Source organism: Sorex araneus, chromosome 6 (genome assembly GCF_027595985.1).
Source record: "Sorex araneus isolate mSorAra2 chromosome 6, mSorAra2.pri, whole genome shotgun sequence".
Lineage (NCBI taxonomy): Eukaryota > Metazoa > Chordata > Mammalia > Eulipotyphla > Soricidae > Sorex > Sorex araneus.
The window spans coordinates 112,141,560-112,165,078 of record NC_073307.1 but is presented as its reverse complement, the minus strand read 5'-3'; the positions used below and the strand labels follow the sequence as shown (position 1 = coordinate 112,165,078).

Below are 23,519 nucleotides of genomic sequence, written 5' to 3'. Positions count from 1 at the left end.
AGGGGTCACACCCAGTAATGCTCAGTTATTAGTCTTGACTCTGTATTCAGGAATTACTCCTGGTGGGACTAGGGAACCATATGGAATGCCAGGGATAGAACCCAGATTGGGTGCATGCAAGGGAAGGACCTCAACTATTATACTGTACTATCTATCTCTCCAGACACCTGGATTTATTTATTTTTAAAAATAATTTCCTGCCCTCTGGCCTCGGCGGCCCTGCCCCAGCGGCCACCCGTGACCTGCCTGGGCGCGGGGAACGGGAAGCCGGAAGGGGCGAGCCCAGTTCGGCTCGCCATGGGGCTGTTTGAGAAAACCCAGGAGAAGCCGCCCAAGGAGCTGGTCAATGAATGGTCATTGAAGATCAGAAAGGAAATGAGAGTCGTTGAGAGGCAAATAAGAGATATCCAAAGAGAAGAAGAAAAAGTAAAACGATCTGTGAAAGATGCTGCCAAGAAGGGTCAGAAGGATGTTTGTGTGGTTCTGGCCAAGGTCAAGAAAAGCAGTGAGCAAACTCTATGCCTCCAGAGCGCACATGAACTCCGTGCTCATGGGAATGAAGAACCAGCTGGCTGTTTTGCGAGTGGCTGGCTCCCTGCAAAAGAGCACAGAAGTGATGAAGGCCATGCAGAGTCTTGTGAAGATCCCAGAAATCCAGGCTACCATGCGGGAACTGTCCAAAGAAATGATGAAGGCTGGGATCATAGAAGAGATGTTAGAGGACACTTTTGAAAGCATGGACGATCAGGAAGAAATGGAAGAAGCAGCAGAAATGGAAATCGACAAAATTCTGTTTGAAATTACAGCAGGGGCTTTGGGGAAAGCACCTAGCAAAGTCACCGACGCCCTTCCAGACCCTGAACCTCCAGGAGCTATGGCTGCCTCAGAAGATGAGGAGGAGGAAGAGGCCCTGGAAGCCATGCAGTCCCGGCTGGCCACACTCCGCAGCTAGGGCTGAGGTGGGTCCCAGGCTCATCTCCTGACCCTCCCCAGCCTGTGCCCTCCTGCAAGCTGCGCTCTTCTATGTCTCTTGCACTAGACCTGATTGAAGCAGGTTCTCTGCTCATGTGTCTTCACTCTCTGGAGAGCTTTTGAGATGCGGAGTAATAAATAAATGCAGCATTTTTAAGAGTTGAAACATCTCTTGGGGGCAAGTGGGAGATGGTGGCAAAGGCATCTGTCTTCTTACACTTCTGCACGTAAGAGTTGGTTGCTTGAATGCTGAGGACAGTACATTTTTTTCTGTCTGTAAAACACTATATAAAGGATTTTAATAAATTTCTGCTTTAACACTTGGTTTCATTGTAGATTGTCATGTGCAGTGAACATTCAAGGTGTAGCTGAATACTTCCTAAATACTTCATATTTGGGCTTTGAAAAAGAAGAGGTGCCAGGCATATGGGACATGGATAAATATTAAGATGTATAATTACCAAATCCTTTGGTAAGAGTATGCTTAATAAGAGGCTGTCACACTGCTTCCAAATAGCACTGTACTTTTTTGCATTTTCACCAGCAGTGCATGAGAGTTCTTATTCGCATCCTCACCAGCGCTGGTCTTATCAGTATTCAGGTTTTTGACTATTCTAATAGGTACATAGTGACCATTTCAATTTTTTTTGGGGGGTGGGGGTGGGTAGGGAAAAGTCTCCCTAGCAGTGTTGGGTGCCAAGAGCAATTTCCTTTGAGGTAGGCCTAGCTGTGTTGGGGCCACCATGGCTTTACCCAGTGGCGCTTGTATGTGCCTTGTGGTTTCAGGGATTGAATTTGAGGTCTCATGCATGCTGGCATGTGCTTCAGCTATCTCCCCAGCCCCTCAGTTGTTTTTAATCTGTAATGTTCTACTATGCATAGGATATCTTTTTGTATGTTTTGGCCATTTAATTTCTTTCCTTGATCAGTCTGTCAGTCTTTGGTTCAGTTTTTATTTAGCTTTTGGCTCATACCCGGCAGTGCTCAGGGGTTACTCCGTGGCTCTGCACCTAAGAATTACTCCTGGTGGTGCTTGGGAGATTGAACCTAGATCGGCCACATGCAAGGCAAGCAAGCACCCTACCCACTGAACTTCTCTCCAGCCCCAAGTTACTTATTCTAAAGGGTTAGGTGTGTTTGTTGCCTTAAGTCCTATATCAGATGTCTTTTTGCAAATATTTCTCCCAGTCTGTGGCTTGCCTTTTTTTTTTTTTTGCAGAGTAGTAGTTTTCAATTTGAATGATGTTTATGGTTGCCAGTAATTTCTTCCATGACCATGCTTTTGGTGTTGACTCTAAAAAATGTTATCACCATAACCCTAGGTCACCTATATTTTCCTATATTCTCTTTTGGGAGTTTTATGTTTTATGCATTTTCCAGTTAATTCCTGTAAAAAGGGAAAGGTCTGCATCTGGAATTTTTTTTAAAAATATGAATGTCCAGTCACTCGAGCACCATTTGCTATAAGTAAACTTTGTTCAATTGTACTGTCCTGCTTTCCTGTCAAGGATCAGTTGATTGTACTGGTTTGTTTTTGGGCTCTATTCTATTCCATTAATACAGTGTTTATTCTTTCACCATTTCCAGTCTTGAATTATTGTAGCTTTATAGTAAATCTGGAAATTGTTGCTGTGGGTCCTGTAACTTTGTTGTCCTTTTTTTTTATGTTTTGGGGCCACACCTGGCGATGCTCAGGGGTTACTCCTCACTGTGCTCTCAGGAATCACTCCTGGCAATCAATGCTTGTGGGGTTATATAGGATGCTGGGGATTGAACCCAGCGTGGCTGCCTACAAGGCAAGCACCTTACCTGCTGTAATCCAAATTTATTGTTCTTAAATATTGTGTTGGCTATTGTTTTGAGTCTGTTGACTCTCCATATTATCTTTTTAATTCATTTGCTTGTTTACATTTTTTACTGTGGTTGCTTTCTAGTTCTGAACCAAGTTGGGACGAACAAAATAGTTTTATATTGCCTTTATCTAGCAAGCTTATTGTGAAATGACAATGAATTTAAGGGTTTCTTATAATCCCATGCATTTTGTTATGTAGGTAATCAAACTTTAATCAGGAAGATGGACAGTAATTTTTGCTTAAAATAAAGGAAAACAGCTTTCAAAGTAAAAAAAAATAATTTCCTGTTGACTTCTGATATTTTAATCTTCAATGTTTTCTTATGTTGAAATCACTGATCTTTATATGTTTTATCTCACCTCTGATTTCCAATATTGACTTTTATTTTGAAATTAAAAATTGGAGGCTAGGGATATAGTACAGAAGGTTAGGTATTTGCTTTGCAGGAATCTCCTTTGGCCATGGCCCTGGTTCCATTTCTGGCACCATATATGGTCTCCCAAATGCCATCAGAGATCACTCATGAGCACTAAGCCAGGAATAACCTTTGAGCACTACCAGGTATGTCCCCCTCACAATGAATTTTATTATAACTTAGGTGGCTACAATTGTGTTAATGCTCACCATTTCAGTTAAAGTTTATTCAAGGTGACATATAAAGTTGTTGGTAATGAGTTTTAGGCATCCAACATTACAACTCCAAACCAATCATTAGTGTCACTGTTCCTCCACCAATGATCCAAGGTTCACTGGTTCTCTCTTTTTTCCACCTATCTCCTTAGCAACACTATGGTTTTAAATGTTTAAAGTTACTGCTCTTTATTGCCACCGAAGAGCTCAAGATGGGGCTGGAACGATAGCACATCAGGTAGGGCATTTGCCTTGCACGCGGCAGACCTGGGTTCGATTCCCACCATCTCATATGGTCCCCTGAGCACCGCCAGGAGTAATTCCTGAGTGCAGATCCAGGAGTGACCCCTGTGCATCACCGGGTGTGACCCAAAAAGCAAAAAAAAAAAAAAGTGCTCAAGACTCTATTTTTTTTATTTTTTATTTTTTTAATTTAAATTTTATTGAATCACCTTGTGGAGGGTTACATAGTTCTCAGGATTATGTCAGTTATACAATACTCAAACACCCTTCCCTTCACCAGTGCCCATATTCCATCACCAACCACCCTATTATACCTCCCGCCCCCTCCCGCCCCCCCCAGTCCCCGCCCTTGTAAGTGGTAAGTTTCACTTCGTTTACGCTTTATCTTGGTTACATTCCATGTTTCAACACATAACTCACTATTGTTGCTAGGGTTTCCCCCCAAAAAGGAAAAGACAGTCCTACTGTCAAGGAAGCATTTGATAGCTCTCCATTGCTGAGAATGTAGAGATATTAAGTCCCGCTGTTTGTTACATAGCTTTTCTATTTTTTTCCCCCCTCGTCCCATGCCACCGAGTTCATGCCTCTTTAGTAATCACCACGCTGCCTGACAAAAGGAAAAAAACCAAAAAAGATGGTTATTTCCAGTCATCAGCCAGCGTGGGGCTCTGGCTTAGTTGATAGTCTGGTAGAATGTCTGCAAGCAGTTTCTGGAACCAAAAGTAATACACTGGTATTGACCCTGGCTCGAGATTCCACCAGCGTCCCGCTGTTCCAAGTACATAATAATTTATTCCCTTGTATCCCATTCCCACGCCTCCAGGTCCGTGTCAGCTTAATGGACATCATACTATGGTTAACACCACGCCGCGTTTCTTCCCGAGAAAGAAGGATATTTCTTCTCAGCCAGCATGGGGATATGGCTTAGTTCAGTCTATAGAGATGGCTACCACTTTGATTGCCTTCAATATTTCAGCAAAAGACTTACTATTCTTGTTAGGATTTCCCACCAAAGTCCAACCCGTTAAAAGGGAACCATTTCATATTGGTGATGATTAAATGACATTAGGTCGTGCGGCCATGGCAGCGGCCTCGCGGCTTTGAATTTCTGTATAAAGTCCAGGGAAAGTACAGCCAGAAATTACACGTAACTACAAACTTTAACCCTATTATGGTCCCCCCCAAAGTCCAACCCATTACAAAGGAACCATTTCTTATTGCTGATGATTAAATGACATTAGGTTGCGCAGCCATGGCAGCGGCTGCACGGCTTTGAATTTCTGTATAAAGTCCAGGGAAAGTACAGCCAGAAATTACACATCACAACAAACTTTAACCCTATTATGGTCCCCCCAAAGTCCAACCCGTTACAAAGGACCCATTTCATATTGCTGATGATTAGATGACATTAGGTCACGCAGCCTCGGCAGCGGCTGCGCGGTTTTGGGTTTCTATATAAAGTCCAGGGAAAATTCTGCCTAAAATTCTATTGCTACAATCTTTTACCCTTCAACAAAAAACTCAGTACTATTGTTTGGAGTTTCCACCCACGGTAGGCCCTGCTAAAAAGGAACATTTACACGTTGCTGACAATCAAGAGATATTAGGTCGCGCGGCTGCTATCGCCGCGGTTTTGAATTTCTATATGAAGTCCAGGGAAAATTCTTTTGGTAATTACATCACTCGCTGGCGGCGCCTGAGCCAGCAGCTCCAATCAAGACTCTTTAATGCTAAACCGATAACATTCCACTAGGTGCAAATGAGGGTTCTTTTTTCACCACATCCCTTCCAACACCGGTTCTTAGATTTTTGATACATGTCATTCTCACTAATACATGCCATCTCTAAATAGTAATTGTAGAGATTTGCTTTCCCTAATGATAGGTGATAAAGATTACTATACCTATTGGATATCTATATGTCTTGTTAAAATTTTTTCCTTTTGTCAAAACACTATGGTTTACAAAGTTGTTCATAATACAGTTGTCACAGGCATTCACTGTTCCAACACCAATTTCACTGCCAGTGTGACTTTCCTTTCTACCATTGTTCCCACTTTCCCAACCACTCCTGCAAGCCTGCCCCTTAGCAGGCACAAAATAAATTATTTTATATTGCTTGTTACAACTCAATGGATAGTGGTATTATCAAAAAATGTTTTAGTAAAAGAAAATTTGTGAAAATTGTTATTTCTCACCATGGGGTCATTAAGTCCTTGTCTGAGGATTACTAGACTGTTGTTGAACCTTTTGTTTTACTGTTTATTGAGAGTCATTGGCTTTTATGTTATTTTACATTATAATTTGGTGTGTTTCCACTGGGCTGTCAGTATTGTAGAATTTGGAGTGTGCTCCAAAGACTCCAGGATATGTAACTGGACTGTGAAAGAAATGTCTTCTTTAAGGAAGTTTCTTCCCTCTCCTTTCCCCATTATTGACATTTTTTGGTTGTGGTTTAAGGGCTATGTCTGATGGTGCTCAGGGTTTTCTCCTTGTTCTATGCTTAGGAAACACTCCTGATGGGCTTGGGGAATCATATGGGATATCAGGGATTGAACTCCAGTTGGCTACATGCAAGACAAGCTCCTTATCCACTGTACTATTTCATCAGTCTCATCATATTTTTAATGCTCTAATTTAATGCCAAAAGCATTTGTGGTGCACATTTTTCATATATTGCATGTGTTTCTTGCAAGTTTTTTCTAATCCTGACATCTATCTTCTAAATATTTCCCTCTATATACCTTCCTTCTTTTCTTTTCTTCTTTTATTTAGTTATAGTGTTTGAAAAAAACCTTTGTCTTTTGTTGCCATATTTTTGGCATATGGGTAGAATGTTCACTTCTATCCCAATTTTTCTTACTTAGATATGTTATATAGGTCCATTTTTATTTAGTCTTTCAGATCTTATCTGAGATGTCTGTTCTTTTCAAGAACAGAAAATACCAGTAATTTGTGTCTGCTTTTACTCCTTGAGAAAAGGGGGAAATTCCAATTGAGCTGGAGGTACTGGTGTTTGTGGAATTGCTTTTATCTCTTTTGCTTATTCATACATAGTCCAACACTTATATTTATTACACCAAATTATGGTATATTTATTGCTTTATGTGGGTGGCAGTGGACTATATATTATATCAGTAATTCAGAATAAAATAGTAGAGATGATGTGCAAACAGATTTACTTTCCCTTTTTGACCCAATTCTTTCCAATCATTCTTATCTCCTATGTGTGGTAAAAAAAAATAAGGATATAGATAAAATTCTTGGAGTTTGATCACTAGGCTATTTTACCAATGTGTGGATGTGGGGGAGGGGACAATTTCAAGGAGGGGGTTTGGGGGGGCGCTTTTCCATGTGTCAACTTCCACTGACTCCATCTGAAGGGCTTTTGGTATTCATTTTCTTATTTCTCTTTCTGGTAAGTTTTTTCACGGTGCTCTATGATCTTTTCTGATAGAATATTACACAACATTCCTTATTTCCTCTGTCTTCCTCCTCAATAAGAAAAGCAAATAGCAGCACAGGCAGTTTTTCCTCTTGCTATGTACTTGTGGTGGAATAGAGATCCTTCCACTCAAGAGAAACTTTCTGAACCTCTACTGCCGTCTTCCTGTACTCCTCCCAGTCTATTTCCTTTCCTATCTTGTGGTTTTGTGTCCTTGACAGAAGTTTCCTTTTTCATATTTCTCTCAGTACTCATTCTCTGAGGAAAGAAGGAAGGATTACCAAGGGTTTAAGCTCTACATTTATTCCTAGAAAAATTCTTTCTCTGGTATATATAGAGATACATAAAATATATCATATATATCTATACATATCTATACATACATGTGTGGAGATAGATAGATAGATAGATAGATAGATAGATAGATAGATAGATAATAGACAGACAGACAGACAGCAGACAGACAGACTTTGGGTCACACCCAGATGTGCTCAGGACTTATTCCTAGCTCGGTGATCTCAGGGATCACTCCTGACAGTACTTGGAGGACTATACGTGGTGACCAGGATTGAATCCCATACCCTCTGTACTATCTCTCTGGCCCTGGTCATTATCTTTAACATTTGATGTATTTGAGAGTTGATGGTGTGTTTTGAGTTGGTATTAAACTCTTGTGCTATTACTATTGTTAATTTGGGTGGCGTTGGTTGGTTGAAAGGAAGCTAGTTGGTTCTGGAATCAACCAATTCTGAGGTCACTCTTCAGGCAACCATTTTAGCAAGGCCTGTTATGTTTCTGGATGGGGGAACACCTGTAAATTCTCAGGGCTTATTCCTGGGCTCTGCACTCATGGACCACACTTGGTGATGTTCAGGGGACCATATGGGGTTCCAGGGATTGAACCCAGGTTGGCCACATGCAACACAAACACTTTACTTGCTGTATTATCTCCCTGGCCCCAAGTTTTTTCTTATTTTTAGTTCAATTCAGGTGTTTTTCTAGGCAAAAGTTCATGGTATGGTTTTCACTGGACAGATCTCTATGGTTCAATTATAAAGATTTCTCATGTGTCCCACTATGAATAAGTCACCATGAATGACCTTTATTCTTGGTGCTGTAGGAATCCATAAGGGCAGAGTAAGGTCAGAAGCATCATGCAGCTCACAATCTGTCACTTAGAAAAGAGTAATAAATACCAAAATGACCCAAAGGTGACAGGTAAATATTTAATCTTATTTTATATCCAAAAGAATATCACTGACTACCCGGCCTCTGACAGATGGCTATCCAGTCTTTGCTAGGATATTCTAAGTACCAGAAAACTCATGTACACTATTCTGTCATTGGGAAGCTCAAAGTATTTAAACATAATTTACTTCGTGTCAAATTAGACCTCCTCTTCTCTCTGTGTGGTCATTCATGGTGACCCAATTTTAGCTCCATTTACATGGTTCGCACAACTATGACTATAGTACTGATTTCTGACCTTGCCTACACTTCTGAAAATTATTAAGCAGTTTTGGAATATCTATGATAAGTGGTAAAATATGGAGAAATGGTAAAGTCTAAATGGTAAATGCTAAAGCGTGACTAACTATGAAGTTCAGGATGCAAATGAAAAGATACCATGATACCATTGTATGGGGTTAAGATAAGTCATTTGGCTCAAATAAGAGATTTTAGCCCTAAGCATTTTCAGCCCATGATAAGCAAGTCTGTTCTGCTTGAATAACAAGCAACAGTGCCAGGGTCATTTGCCAATGTCCATCTGTACAAATTGCTGGATAAAGCACATCACTTTGGCTTCTGAAACAGCAACAGCCAGAATATATGCAGTTAAAGGATGAGATATAGAATCAGGTTCATGGTGGGTCATAATGAGCTGCTGAAAAAGACAGGTCTAGAGCTGGAAAAGTGAAGCTTTGGGGTGGCATAAGAGCTGTTGTCCAGTCAGGAAAAGGTTGGAGGGGAATAAGACCTGATTTGTTCTTCATGCCTTCAGAGCATGAACTTAGATGTCAAAATGCTATCCATTGATTCAGTTGACTACAAACAATATATATATATATATCTGTATATATACGCATATATATATATGTTATTGTGCTCAGGGCTTACTCCTGGCTCTGTGCTCAGGGATAATTCCAGGAGGAGCTCAGGAGACTAAATGGGATACCAACGAATAAACCCTGGTACCACCTGAAAGAAAGCACCCTACCCCTCTACTCCATCTCCTATCTATCACTTTGGCCTCTAGAATCTATATTTCAGTGAACTTTAAGGAACTAATTCCTTGAATTCATTCCAGTAAATATGTTTATGTTCCTAGCCATGTGAACCAAATGCTGATTTCTAGGTAGGACACTATTGATAAAACTACTGAAATTGTTTGCAGGTAACCAATCTAGACTTACCAACTCAAAAGATTTGTATATTGTTCCTGAGCACCACCAGAGCTGTATTTAAAATTTTTTTTTTACTTTATAAGTTACTTCCAATATTTGATTACAGTTAATATTCAAACACCAATCCCACCACCATTACACCTTTCCACCACCAAATTCGGGATGTTTCCATCCCAAGCCCCAATCTCTGTCCCAAAACACAAACAAAAGAATATATTTTGTATTGTCTGTTATGAAGAACTGCTGAACATGCTTACAAAAAAGTGTTCATATGGAAAACAGTGTGAAGATTGTTCTATTTTGGCAGGAGCCATTAAGACATTCTACAGGGTATCACTAACATGTTGTTAAAGTTTGGGTGATGTGAGCTTTGGTATATATGTCTGAAAATATATATATATGCATATATATATTTCCCTCTATGATTTGTTGCTTGCTGTCTGAACCCTATAAAATATGGTGTTTTAATTATGGAAAATGGGTAGGGAGTATCTTATGATGTGTCCAGGAATATGTTCACTCATATGTAAAGCTTGGCCCAAGCATGTGGGGTACAGCAGTGGTTGGGTTGTGGAGGTCGTCTGCAGGGGCTGGGTCCCTTGGGGTGGGGAGGGCTCTCACCTACCCCCCTCTTGGGCACCCCAAATGAAACAGCCTGGCGTAGAGTCTGATAGCCTGGTTATGGGGGCTTCATTTTATGCTCCCTTCTGGGAGAAGCAGCCGTGACTTCTGGAAGGTGGCCAGCGAGGTTATTATCTGGCACTGACAGGAGGTGGCCTATGGGTGTGACCCCTGGGTCACTGGAGACTGGGGAAAATGGGCAGAGGATCTCCGCACCCGGGTCCTGTTGAGCCTAGAGTCCAAGGTCACAAATTTCTGCATTATCTGGGTTCCATGTGACTTCACTCATGCATGAGGCTCAGCCTGAGCATGTGGAAAACTACCTGGAGTGTGGGGGCGGTTGGGTTGTGGAGCTTAGCTGCTGGAGCTGGGTCCCTTGGTGGGGGGAGGGCTCTCAACCGCTCCCCTACCAGAGATCTCTTTGAGCACAGAGCCAGGAATGAGTTCTGAGCATCACTGGGTCTGGCCCTTCAAAAACAACAACCAAAAATTAACTTTTGAATTTATTTGACTTAAAAATAATTTGGTATGAATTTGTGAAATTACTAACTTATTAAATTTAAGGAGAAGAGGTTTAATTTAACACATGAATAAAAATAATTCAGAAACTTGGGGGGAAAGATGGGCAACAGGCTTCTTAAGAAGTCTGCAAAAACAAAGAAGCCTTTTCCAAACAGCCAATTAGCTTCCACTTGAAAAAATACAACATACAAATTTAGATAGACCCTGTTTGGTGTTATGGGGATATTGGGAAGAACATAGGATTTGGTGCAAATTAAATTGAAGTTTGGCCATGTTGTTTACTGGTTCTGTGACCTTAAGTAAATTATTAACCTTGCTGAGTCTTAGCTTATCCACCTATAAAATGGGATCATGAATTTTTAGTTCTTTATGAGGATAAAATTGCAGTTATAAGGCTCCTGGGCATGTAACTAAAATTTATATTAAAAGTCAGTCTTCCTTAGTCCCTATAGTGATTTACCAGCATTTCAATTGTGATTTCAAGTAGACACTTATAAGTTGTCTGTTTTTCCAGGCACCCCTTCTGAACTCAGCCCAGCTCTTGAGGAAGAAGAGTCAAAGAGTGGCTTGGAGGTCATGCCCAATATTTCTGATGTGCTGTTGCGCAAACTGCGGGTCCACAAGTCTCTCCCTGGAAGGTAAAACTGGGACGTGAGCTGTGGAGGACAGTGATAAGAGGCCCCCGTGTTAGATTCTCAGGAACACAGAGGAGTAATAACCTTTAACGAATGATCCCAGAAGGGCCATGTTTTAGTGATCCATACAGAGTTCATGCATATAAAATACAGAAAAATAGTGAAGGGTCCCTCTGGGCCATTTTAACACAAAGAGCAGGAAGAGTACTGGCCAGTAACAAACTTTATGTTAACAGTCACATTGCTGGTCTCCAATCTCCTCCCTCTGACCTCCAAATTACCCTCCTGACCTTGGCTGCAGTAGCAATTGCCTCTAACTTTGTTGATTTGACCTAGAGCTATCTAGTTCTGGTTGGGGCTTGAGCTAGGTAAGCTGTCTCATAAGATGTCATCTCTCAGAAAGAAGCCAGAGCCTTAAGACTTTCCTTCCCTTAAGAAGAAGGGAATGTTATACTTGTGTTCAAATATAAGGGACTTAGTTTCATATTCTATGGGAACTATGCCAAGGAAGAGTTTTTAGGGCAGCAAGCTGAATGGGCCCAGTAGCAAAACTGGACCAAAGACCTAAATTGGAGACACAGTCAGTTGATGCTTACTAAGAGTCTAAAGATAATTCACTGCACAAGATGGCTCAGGGAGATACACCCACAAAAGCAATACATTTGAGTTTAATAAAAAAAATATTGATTGAGTGCCGATTTTATGTGCCAGACATTAGAATGGAGAACAAGCAGTGTTCTAATGGCACTTACTTTCTAGATGGAGAGACAAGTAATATTCAAGTGAATAAATGAATAATTTCAGGGAGTGAAGCTGTGAGAAGACTATGAAACAGGCGCATCTAGAGAATGATATAGACATGGAGTATTAAAGAAATTGCTCAATGATAAAATAATAACTTATCTAAGACATGCAGATGACAAATAAGTCATCTTCACTAATATTGTGGTCAATATACTTCTGACAAAAGCACAGTAATTTTAACAAGTGGTGCTGGGATAACCTGCATGCAAAGGTAATATTTACATACACATACATTTCTCTAACACACAAGGGTAAACTTGGATCCCTCTTCCCACAATAGACAAACATTAATTCAGATAGATAATAGATTTAAATGGAAGAGTAGCTTTTCTGAAACTGTAAAAGGATACAGAGCAGCAAATATTCATGAATTTAGATTAGTTCATGGTTTCTTAGAGATGATAAAACAAGAGCACAAGCAATAAGATAACAAAATAGTTGGGTAGTAGCACTGCACTGTAGCACTGTCATCCCATTGTTCATCGATTTGCTCAAGTGGGAACCAGTAACGTCTCCATTGTGTGACTTGTTGTTACCGGTTTTGGCATATTGAATATGCTACGGGTAGCTTTCCAATCTCTGCCGTGCGAACGGGATACTCTTGGTAGCTTGCCGGGCTCACTGAGAGGGATGGAGGAATCGAACCCAGGTCAGCCACATGCAAGGCAAATGCCCTACCTGCTGTTTTATCACTCCAGTCTGGTCGCAAGCTAGACACTGATAATTAAAGTTGGATAAGTGTATGTTCATATTACAACAAAGTGGCTCCGCGATGCAATGGGTAGCGCATTGAACTTCTAGCAATGAGTTGGGTAGTATTTTATAAAAATGTAAAAATTTTTTTGAAGCAAGCAATAGGATCAAGAAAATGAAGACAATCCACAGAAGGGAAAAAATACTTGCTAATCATGTATTTGATAGGGGATTTGTATCCAGAACATGTAAAGAACTCATAACAATGAAAAAACAACTATTTTTTAATAGGCATAGGATATAAGTAGATATTCCTTCGAAGTATATATAATAGGGGCCAGTAAACTCACAAAAAAGACATTCACATCATTAATCATTAGGGAAACTCCAGTCAAAACCATCACAGGTGGTGATGGTTTCATTATAATTTCATGCCCCATAGAATAGTTGTAATGTAATGAAAAAGATGGACAATAATGAGTGTTAGTGAGGATGGAAAGGAATTGAATCCTTAGGAAAATGACATAGCCACTTGTGAATGATAGTTTGGCAGTTCTTAAAAAAAAATGTTAAGTAAAAGTATCATGTGGTCCAGCTATTTCACTTCCAGGTATATCACAAAGAAAATAAGAACATTTGTCCACACAAAAACTTAAACATGAATTTACAATAGCAACATGTTTATTAAGCAAAAAAAATACCATAGTGACATCTGTGAGTGGTCTTGAGTGCATAAATAAAATATAATTAATTTATACAGTGAAGTTTTATTCAACCATAAAAAGGAATGAAATGCTAATATATGCTACAATCTGGGAAATTTTGAAAGCATGACAGTAAGCGAAAAAAGCCTGTCAGCTCAGACCACACCTATCATTTTATTTATATAAAATATCTAATATAAAGAAATCCCCAGAGACAGAAAATAGGTCAATGCTTTCTACATCAGGGGTTGGGATTTGGAGAGATGGAAAGGGACTGCTAATGAATAAAGGGTTTCTTTGGGGGATGATCCTAAACTTGGTAGTGACTGTATAAAACTAAATGTAATAAAAATTGCACAACTGTCAGAGAGTAAATTTCATGATATGTAAATGAGATTTCAACAAAGCTGCTACCAAAAGGAGTGAGGCAGTGAGGAGGGAGAGGAAAAAACTGTAAATGTGAAGGAGAGGAGGCTTGGACACTTTCTGGATATGGATATTACAAATAATCGTGTATGTTAAAGGGCAGAAATAGCAGGAAGTAAGTCACAAAAATAGGAAGCTGAGTTGGGCTGGATAGTGGGTAGAAATATGTAGTTTTCACAAACATCCAAAGCAAGCCAGGAGTCAGAGGCAGCCTGCGTGAGATTGAGAAATCATATAAATGCTGTGTGTCTGCTCTCGATGGCAGTTAAGACTGTGCTGGCAAGCGCACAGAGGAAGGCCTGCTGGGTGGGGCTGTGGCAAGGACCAGGGCAAGCATTAAACCTCATGGCCACTGTTTATCTCATTCTCTGCACTCTGCTGACTTGATGGCCATGGGGTCTTTTGGCCTCATCCTGACAGGAAGACGCTCACAGGCCCCTGTTAGGAGTGAGAACTAGCACCTTGCAGAGAGGGCTGACCCGCTACCTTTGCTCCAGGGGTCCCTCCCCACCTGTCAAAGGGAGGAAGCTGTGTTTCCTGATGAGCTTGTCAATAGCACACTCTGTGGCTAAGTCTTGTGACGCTGGTAGGACCCCTCCCAACCTCCCCACCCTAGTACAGGAAAGGGCCCCTGTGTTATTTACATTGTCTGGGTTTCAGAATGTGCCAGATTCATTACCAGAGAGAGGCGCCGAGTGGACATGTAGAGGAAAGGACCCATCACAGTGAGGACATGCTCCCCCTGGGACTTGCTTGCAACCATAGAAGATTCCAGCCACCACAGGAGGTGCTCACATGGAGGAGAGCTCTGATCACTTTTTCCAACATGATATTGTTTGGCCTGCTTGCACCCTTGTTGCAGCTCTCGGAAATAGGAGAAGAATCAGGCTTTGCAGGCCTGGGTCATCCTGCAAATATAGCATAATGGTTGCTCCCTGGGTAGTACACAAAAAAGTAGCACATGTACTTTCTTATTAAGTTCTTACAGCAAGCCTGTGAGTCAATTGTATTAATAACCAACATCTCCTTAGTGCCTATTGAGTGTGGCTGTCTCATGAATATAATCACTGGTATCATTGTCCATATCTCTAGTTAGGGAAATGCATGTGGAGTCACATATGTGTGACTATCTTTACATACACCGTTTATTTATATATTCTTTAGACTCCTACAAGGTAGATATTATTATTCATATTTCAGACAGGCAAACTGAGGCCTGCCCAATGTCACAGATAGGAGAGACACCAGTGGTATGCCGGCCTCAGGATCTGATATTCGTTACTAGTTTTTCTTGGTGAGAGTAGCTGTGTGAATACCTCAGGGATCACAGAGCTCACAAAGGGAATTCTGCATCTTTTCTCTCTCAGCGACTCTGCTTATTCCATTTTTGGGACACATGGCTTGCTGATCATTCAGAGTCACCATTTTGTTTCTTTAACAAAAACCATATTCAGTCAAAAATGCGAGGGGCTGGAGCCATAGCACACAGTGGGTATGGCATTTGCCTTGCATGAGGTTGACCTGGGTTTGATTCCCAGCATCCCATATGGTCCCCCGAGCACCTCTAGAAGTAATTCCTGGGTGAAGATCCAGGAGTAACCCCTGTGCATCGCCGGGTGTGACCCAAAAAGCAAAAAATAAAAAAATACGATTGAAGTTCATTGACATTTTTTTTTCTTTTTCACAGTGGTCCTCCACTTACAGAAAAAGAAGTTGAGGTAAGTCATACCAGTACTTTATGAAACTTGACGCCTGGACTCAGCCAGGCTTATCAAAATGTTCTCTCCTCCCGTCTCTGCCCTGACATTCTTAAATAAAGATGATAACAAGAAACTGTTGGGTGATGTGAATGTCCATGACTGGCCCCATGGATTGTCAAGGTCACCACCGCTACCCAGTTATGGAAATTTTGACAAATTTGGTCAGAGATAAGAAGGTAGTTGGAAATTTGACACTCCTTCAGAGTACTTAGAAATTCCACATTCCTTCAAGATTTAAAAGGAAATAAAATAGAAAATTTGGCATACCAGGGAACTTGTATCTTTGTCACTCCAGGTTCATTCCCCAGCACTTGCATGCCCCTTCCCATTCTCCAGAACAGCTGGGTATTGCCGCCTTACATTTAGAAAGCACTGTTTAGATATATAAAATCATCTGGGAGCTGCAAATTGATATTTATTTCTAAAATGGTTAAAAGATGATCACATTTCAAGTTTCCAGTGTTGATCTGAGAAAGAAGGGGGCTGCATGTAGAGCTTCAGACATAAAGAAGCAAGCTCAGGTAAGGCTCTGCTCCCCAGCCTTCCCTGAGTCCCCCCATCATTCTCCTTGGGGCCTCCTTGTCCCTGCAGAGATACTGTCCCCATGGTGGTGACAAGTGAGTCAAAAGGAATGATTTTTCATTCCTGGTGTAGGGACAGATGGTCAGAGAGAGTACAGCTCAGGGGATCAGGAAAGGTAGTCTGAGTTTTCAGTTTCACTGGCTTTCAGGAAAGGAGCAAGAGTGTAGATGAGCCCAGAATCTCTTCATGTGGGAGGAAGGAAAAGCATGTTTGTGGGGAGAACACCTAGTGGTGCTCAGGGGACTATATGTACTACCGGGGATCAAACCAGATTTGGTCACATGCAAGACAAGTGCCTTACCTCCTGCACTATCTCTCTGGCCCAGGATGGAAAGTTTTATAGTCTTCAGAGAATGTTTGCTGTTGACAGCAAGATGGTTGCAAAAAACTGGGGTTGAGCAAGACATCTAAATACAGGAAGATGGAATGTAAAGGACCACATAGGAACACTCATGTATGCACAGATGTTACATTTGTGGTCATGACATTCATATGCATTTTCTTTTTTCTTTTTTTTTTTTTTGCTTTTTGGGTCACACCCAGCGATGCTCAGGGGTTACTCCTGGTTCTGCACTCAGGAATTACTCCTGGCAGTGCTTGGGGGACCATATGGGATGCCGGGGATCGAACCCGGGTCGGCCACGTGCAAGGCAAACGCCCTACCCGCTGTGCTATCGCTCCGGCCCCTCATATGCATTTTCTGAGTTGATCCCCTCTGACAGGCAGAGAGAGCAGGAATTTGAACAAAGTAGGAAACGGAATAATAAAATACTTTACTTAAAGATTTGGATCCCAGTGTTGAATCAGGACATGTCCTGCCATACTCAGTGCAGAGGCCAGTGCAGGAAGAGAAGGATGCCCCGAGAAGACTCAGACACCTGACTGAGTTTGCGGGTGTCAGGGGGAACGGAGACTTTCCACCCCCTAGTAGGGCTGCAGCTGGGTCATGGATGATTTGTTGGAGGACCCGCCTCTGTCCTCAGGCACAATCAGTGCTCAGCATGGGAAAGCTGTGGGGGGCTTTGGAGTCTGACCGTTCTCTGAATCCCAGCTCTGCTGTACTGACTGAATGACCTCTCTGTTCTCTGTTTCTTTTTTCTTTCTTTTTTAAAAAAAATTTTATTAAATATTTATTATTTACAAAGATACTGATAGTTGAGTTTTGGGCATACAATAACTCAACACCAATCCCTCCACCAGTGTCAACTTCCCTTCACTAATGTTCCCATATTCCTTCTCCACCCCAACTCTGTCCCTGTCTGTCCACTTGACAGGCACATCATAAATTTTCAGTTGTCGCTGCTTAGATCCCATGTTTTTCAGTACTGTTGAATCTATGTTGTACACATATGCCCGTACCCTTCACCCATATCACTGGTATAACTAAAACCCTGATGCCTGTGACCCCATTACTTCTTCTTCTCTTCTTCCCCCCCTCAATTTCTTTCCTTATCTGTTTCCTCTCTAAAAAGCTAGAGTCAAGAGTGATTTAGGCATTCCCCTTTTGTTATAATACATTTCCTTATCCACAGATAAGTGAGATCGTCCTGTGTTTATCTTTCTTCTTCTGTTTTACTTCACTCAACATATCTTCCAGTTCCAACCACATAGTAGCAAATTGCATAATTTCATTGTTCCTTGCAGCAGCATTGTATTCCATTGTGTATATATACCACATCTTCATAATCTGTTCAACTGTTTTTGGACACCTAGGATTATACATTTTAGGGCTGGAGCGATAGCGCAGCAGGTAGGGCGTTTGCCTTGCACACAGCCAACCTGGGTTCGATTCCTCCACCCCTCTCGGAGAACCCAGCATGCTACCAAGAATATCCCGCCCACACGGCAGAGCTTGGCAAGCTACCCATGGCATATTCGATATGCCAAAAACAGTAACAGCAAGTCTCACAATGGAGATGTTACTGGTGCTTGCTTGGCAAATCGATGAGCAATGGGAGGACAATGCTACAGTGCATTGTACTGAGAGCAGCAATGAGCAATGGTGTGCATATATCCTTTTTTCTGTTCTTGGCTTCTTCACCCACAAAATGGGTAGAATAGTTGTTGTGTCAGGATTGTGTGGGAGTTAGTGGACAAAGTGAGTAAACTCATAGAAGTGCTGGCTTACAGCCAATGCTCAACAAAGAGTCACTGTCCATGTTGCCATTATTGCTTTTTTTGTGAAAGTTCAGCACCTCTGGTTTGGTTTAGAGCCCATGTCCACCAGGTTCCATGTCCAATGAACTTCAGGAGCTCATTCAGGAGGAGCTCATCCCACTGCCATTTGTTTTAGGTAGAGCAGATGAAGGTGTAAAAATGTGGCTTGTCGTTTCTTTCCTTTATTAAATCTCTCTGTCCTTCATCCTCCTTAGCAAGTTCCAATTATTCCAGAAATTCGGTGTTTGATCAATACTAACTTTCAGAGTTCATTCATGCAATCTCCATTTTTGGCATGCAATGCTGACCCTATTCAATTTCCTAGTGGCCTCTGAAAGCTGTTCTCAATGCAAGAATACTCAGGAAAATAGTTTGGCAAGTTTGCTTTAAGTCAACAAGGCTCAAGTGGGGTTTCTTTAAATGCATGGTTTCATATGAACCCTCCAAAACGTTCGTGTAATAAATTCAAATGGTGAACCCAAACTGTTTACACCGTCACTTGCATTGGTCCGCATTGATCTAAACCCAAATACAGGATATTATTTTCATGTAATTAAGGGAAAAGCAAAGTGTTAGTCTCTTATTTTTCAGTAAGATGCATTTGATTTTCAGCGTCTGGGAAGGGTCCTGCAGAGACTCAGTTCTCCAGCGTCCCCAGCAGTGATGGGTGGCACTGGGACATGGCAGTTTTGGGGACTTGCTCCAGGAGCTATTCTGAAACACTCATGTAAGAAACACTTCACTCCTGACAATAACTCCTCCTAGCTCCTCTTCCACACTCTTGTCCCCAACAGAACGTGTTTGTACAACTGTCCTTGGCCTTTAGAAATGACAGCTACACTCTGGAGTCTAGAATTAACCAGGCTGAAAGGGAACGGAATCTGACTGAGGAGAACACAGAGAAGGAACTGGAAAACTTCAAAGCCTCCCTTACGGTAATTATGGCGCCTCCCCGGGAGCAATCCTTAGAGAGGTTACTGTCTCCAGGGACTCTGCCAGCTCTCCTACTTTTCTCCACCACCAAACAGTCTCCTGAAATGAGAAATCAGATCCAAGATCCTGAACCAGATACAGAGTTCCTCAGAGAGTTGGGTGGAGTGAGGCAGAGGTGCTGAAGGTGCTACCTCAGTACTATGGGCAAGGCCCAGGTGTGCTGGGAGCCTCTTCAGAGAGCACTGATTTGGGAAGGAGAGGGGGGCCCTTGGAGATGTGGATGTGACTCTATCAGGTCAGTCCAGGTAGAGAGTATCTGCCTGGACCTTTCCAGGCCTGAGGAGAAGGAAGCCTGGGCAATGCAAAGGCCTCTCCTTTGCAAAGGTCAGGATGGGGACCAGGGTTTGTCATGTGAGAGCACAAGCTGAGGTGTGGCATGGGAAGTCCCAGGTGATGCTCCTTCATACCCCTCAGTCCTCAGCTTCCCTGTGGCATCACTATGAGCATCGAGAGACATACCAGAAGCTTCTGGAGGACATCGCTGTGCTGCACCGCCTGGCTGCCCGCCTGTCCAGCCGAGCTGAGATGGTGGGGGCTGTCCGCCAGGTGAGCCACTCCGCTCCCAGAAACAGTTTCCTGCATGCCAGGCTTCCCTTCACACTATTGTGGTTGGCCAGGGAAAGCTTCGGGGGAGGATCCCTTCACCTTTCAGATGTTCTTGGAGCCCAGTTTCTGTAGACGTGCATTGTTTCCTTTCCTGGAAGTTTCTGGTGCACACCGACATCACTGAGGTCTTGAGAACCCTCTGGCTAAGAGGGTTCTCAAGACCTTAGTGAACTTGACCTATGTTTTTCCCAGATGCACCTGACTGAAGACTGTCCCCATCCCCACACCGCATCTTTCTTTTTCATTCAGAAGTGTCAATTCCATGGAACTAGTATTTGGCAAATTGTGCTTCAGAAAAAGCTGCTTTTTTTCAATTTAAACTCTCCCAGAAACCCTGTAAAGTGAATATCACTGCCACTCCTCCCCCATGAAGACAGTTTTAGAAGTTCCTAGCACCTATGAGTACCAGAGCCAGGATGAGGCCTGACCTGAAGTTCCTCTTGGCCACTTTGAAGTCCTGAGTGGAGAGTATCAGCTCCAGTAGTCAGTTTGGTGTGGAGGGACCAGGCAGCCTGAGTTCCAATCCCTCTCCACTGGGACCCTGCCTGACCTGGGTCTGGAACCACATCCTCGGGGCTCTTGTTTTCCCACGGAGGAGGTTCGCAGTTGCCTGAGAGGGAGCTGCAGTCCTTAGAAGCCTAGAAGCTGTCAACTCTGCAGCTGTTTCCATGGACACCTGTCCTGTGCACTGGCCACAGGAGTATGATGTTCCTGGGCCCAGCCCTGAGCTGTTCTTGCAGAATGAAGGAAGGATAACCCCTGGCCGGTCCCACCCCGGGACTGTTCTGGGGAAAGGCCACCACCAAGTCAGCAGTCACACCCAGGAAGCCACTCCAGCTGGGAGCAGCGAGAGAGAGAACTCGAAGGAAGTGGCTGCTCTCAGCTCTCGGCTGCCAGACCTTAACCAGGAATAGGCACTGAGCAGTCTCTGTGCGGCCCTGAGGTCGGCTCCGTGAGAGATCCGAAGAGTAAAGGCAGAACCACACTTGTCTCCACTTTGTTCAACCCTCCAGATGTGATCCTTGGCCCTGTGCCTTGCTCACTCCAGTCTCCTCCAAATGCTTCCCCCACCTCTTGCTTCTGTGACTCTTCCCTCACACCCATCTTCCTCTTGTGCCCCTGGACAGGCACTCGTGCTTCTTTCCCTGATGATCTGCCCACCACCAGCCTCATTTCCACTGCATCAGTCTCTACCAGTTTCCTGATTAATTTGCTCCCTTTAAGCTCTTGGGTCATCCCCCTTTCCCTTAGAATAAGTTCAATTCCTTCATCTAGCTTCCAAATCCTTCACAATCCAGCCCCAACTATCATTTCATTTCAAAATTTCAATTTCAAAATTTCAAAATCTCCTTTCAAAATTTCATCCTGCAAGCAAACCCATCCACTGTCTGATTCCTGCCTCAGTAGGACGAACCTGGAGAGCTTCCTGCTTTTCTAGTTAGGGCTGGTACATGCCCATGATCCTAGCACCATTCTTGCCAGGCCAAGCATCAAACCCAGGGCCTCACACATGCATGCCACATCCCCAGGCCTGAGAGAAATGGTCTTCCCTTTGCTTTTTTTTTCTTTTTGTAGTTGCTGCTGCCATGACCAGGGGTTGCAGTGCTTGCTAGGGGCTGCACCTCTGATGGTGGGGCTCCCACACTTGGCCATGATGCTCATGCACACCTGACTGCCTCACTCTAAGACTTCACACTCTGTAAGGGTCATTGGCTCCCAGACAGCAGCACTGCAAGGACCGTACTTAGTGACCTCCCCTTTGTAAGACAGAAGCTTTAGCCACTGAGTCATTTTTGCTACTCTCTCCGCCCACCCCCAGCCTAATTCCTAACCATTCCCTGATTTTGTTCTCTAAAGGATTCCAGTCAGGGTGTGGGATGGGACAATCTTCAGCTCAGTATAAATTTGGTGATTTCCTGCCTCAGGATCTTTGCTCTTGAAGTGCCCTGGATGAGAGTTCTTTGTTCCTTCTGTCCAGGTTTATCTGCCCATGTGCTGTTTATACCCTAGACCCACTCTATTCTGTCCCTATCAAGTCTTACGTGACATTCTCTGCAAGCAGAGGGGACTCACTTCAGCGGGGGGTGGGGCACTTCACTGAGATATGATCATGTTTTCCCCAAGTACAGAATCCTTCTATGGGGACCGCACATCTTGTAGAACCCAGCTGGTCTGTTCCCCATGTCCTTCCAATTCTCCCACCCAGGGCCTCGGTCAGAGCGAACACCAACGAGTCTTTCCTCTAAGTGACCTTGGGCTCTCCCTATCCTTCCCTGCAGGAAAAGCGCATGTCAAAGGCCACCGAAGTGATGATGCAGTATGTAGAGAACCTTAAGAGGACATATGAGAAGGATCACGCGGAGCTCATGGAGTTTAAAAAGCTTGCAAATCAAAATTCAAGTCGTAGCTGTGGCCCCTCTGGTAAGGAATCGGGCTTTTGTCCCCCTTTGGGTCCCACAAGGTGGGTCCTTGAGAGCTTAAGGCTAATATTACGCCTTTCAGGATAATACCACCACCTGTTTCAGACTGAGCTGTGCTTGCTGCCCCTGCCCCAGCTGCCTACATGGCTTCACAGCAGCTGCCCGGTGAACCAGAAAGGGTGATCAATTTCCCCAAAGTGATTCCAGAAACAATTAGACAGTAGCAGAGCCCAGACCCTAAGGTATTCATGAGTTGGAGTACTCCTCTAGGAAGTCTATGCTTATGGACCTGGGTCTTCCCATGAAAATCACTGAGGAAGCAACATGATCAGATACAAAGTTAAAAGACTCCCCTGTGAAGCTCTGGAGCAGTTAAGTTATTGGCACCAAGTCAGAGAGAGGGAACAACAGTCCAGTGTGAGAGATAAAGTCTGGGCAGCTGAGTGCACAGAGACTGGCTAAGGGAGCTATTGCTGAAACAGCAGGCTCATGTACAGGACAAATGATTTTGTGTTGCTTGTTTGCTTTTGGTTTAGGGTCCACACCCAGCAATGCTCAAGGTTTCTTTCTGGCTCTGTGCTCAGAGATCACCCCTCGCAGGACTCGAGGACCCTATTTGGTGCCAGGAATCCAACTGGAGATAGCCACATGCAAGGAAAGCATCTTACCCCCTGTACTATCTCGCCCGTCTAAGAAAAAGCTTTTAAAAGAATACATTTTTAAGCTACACAGATTGTTTCAGATGCAGTGAAGAGCTGTTTGATATTGCTTGAGGGGTAGTGAGAAGCTTTACAGAGGAATGACCTCTGAGTGGTGCTGAAAAGTAAAAGCAGGAGTGTTCCCGAGAAAGGCCACCTTGACAGTAGGAACTATGTAGACAGACAGGTGTGGAAGTTGGGGTGGGAAGAAAAACCCAGAAGTTTCCTGTAATCGCAGTTAGAGTAAGGTGGCAGGTGAAGGGGAGACCTATGCTAAGCCACACTGCCACTCAGGCAGGCCTCTGTCTACTGGCAGTGAGGAGGCACTCGTGAGTTTCCACCACCCCCACA

The 23,519-nt window shown here is 43.1% G+C and overlaps 2 protein-coding genes across 5 annotated transcripts in view; both read left to right on the top strand.

Moving 5' to 3' along the window:
• Nucleotides 1-23,519, top strand: part of IRAG1 (inositol 1,4,5-triphosphate receptor associated 1) — a 141,282-nt gene that overhangs the window by 91,427 nt on the left and 26,336 nt on the right. For all 4 annotated transcript variants that reach the window (XM_055142788.1, XM_055142789.1, XM_055142790.1 and 1 more), the window contains 5 exons: nucleotides 11,205-11,328; nucleotides 15,640-15,670; nucleotides 19,246-19,386; nucleotides 19,859-19,990; nucleotides 22,330-22,471. In XM_055142788.1, coding sequence (XP_054998763.1) covers nucleotides 11,205-11,328; nucleotides 15,640-15,670; nucleotides 19,246-19,386; nucleotides 19,859-19,990; nucleotides 22,330-22,471 — 570 coding nt within the window. The remainder of the gene's footprint in view (nucleotides 1-11,204; nucleotides 11,329-15,639; nucleotides 15,671-19,245; nucleotides 19,387-19,858; nucleotides 19,991-22,329; nucleotides 22,472-23,519) is intronic.
• Nucleotides 206-1,045, top strand: LOC101537749 (charged multivesicular body protein 3-like). Its single transcript, XM_055142791.1, is given in 2 exon segments — nucleotides 206-488; nucleotides 490-1,045. Coding segments are annotated over 2 exon segments (654 nt in total). The 5' UTR covers nucleotides 206-297; the 3' UTR covers nucleotides 953-1,045.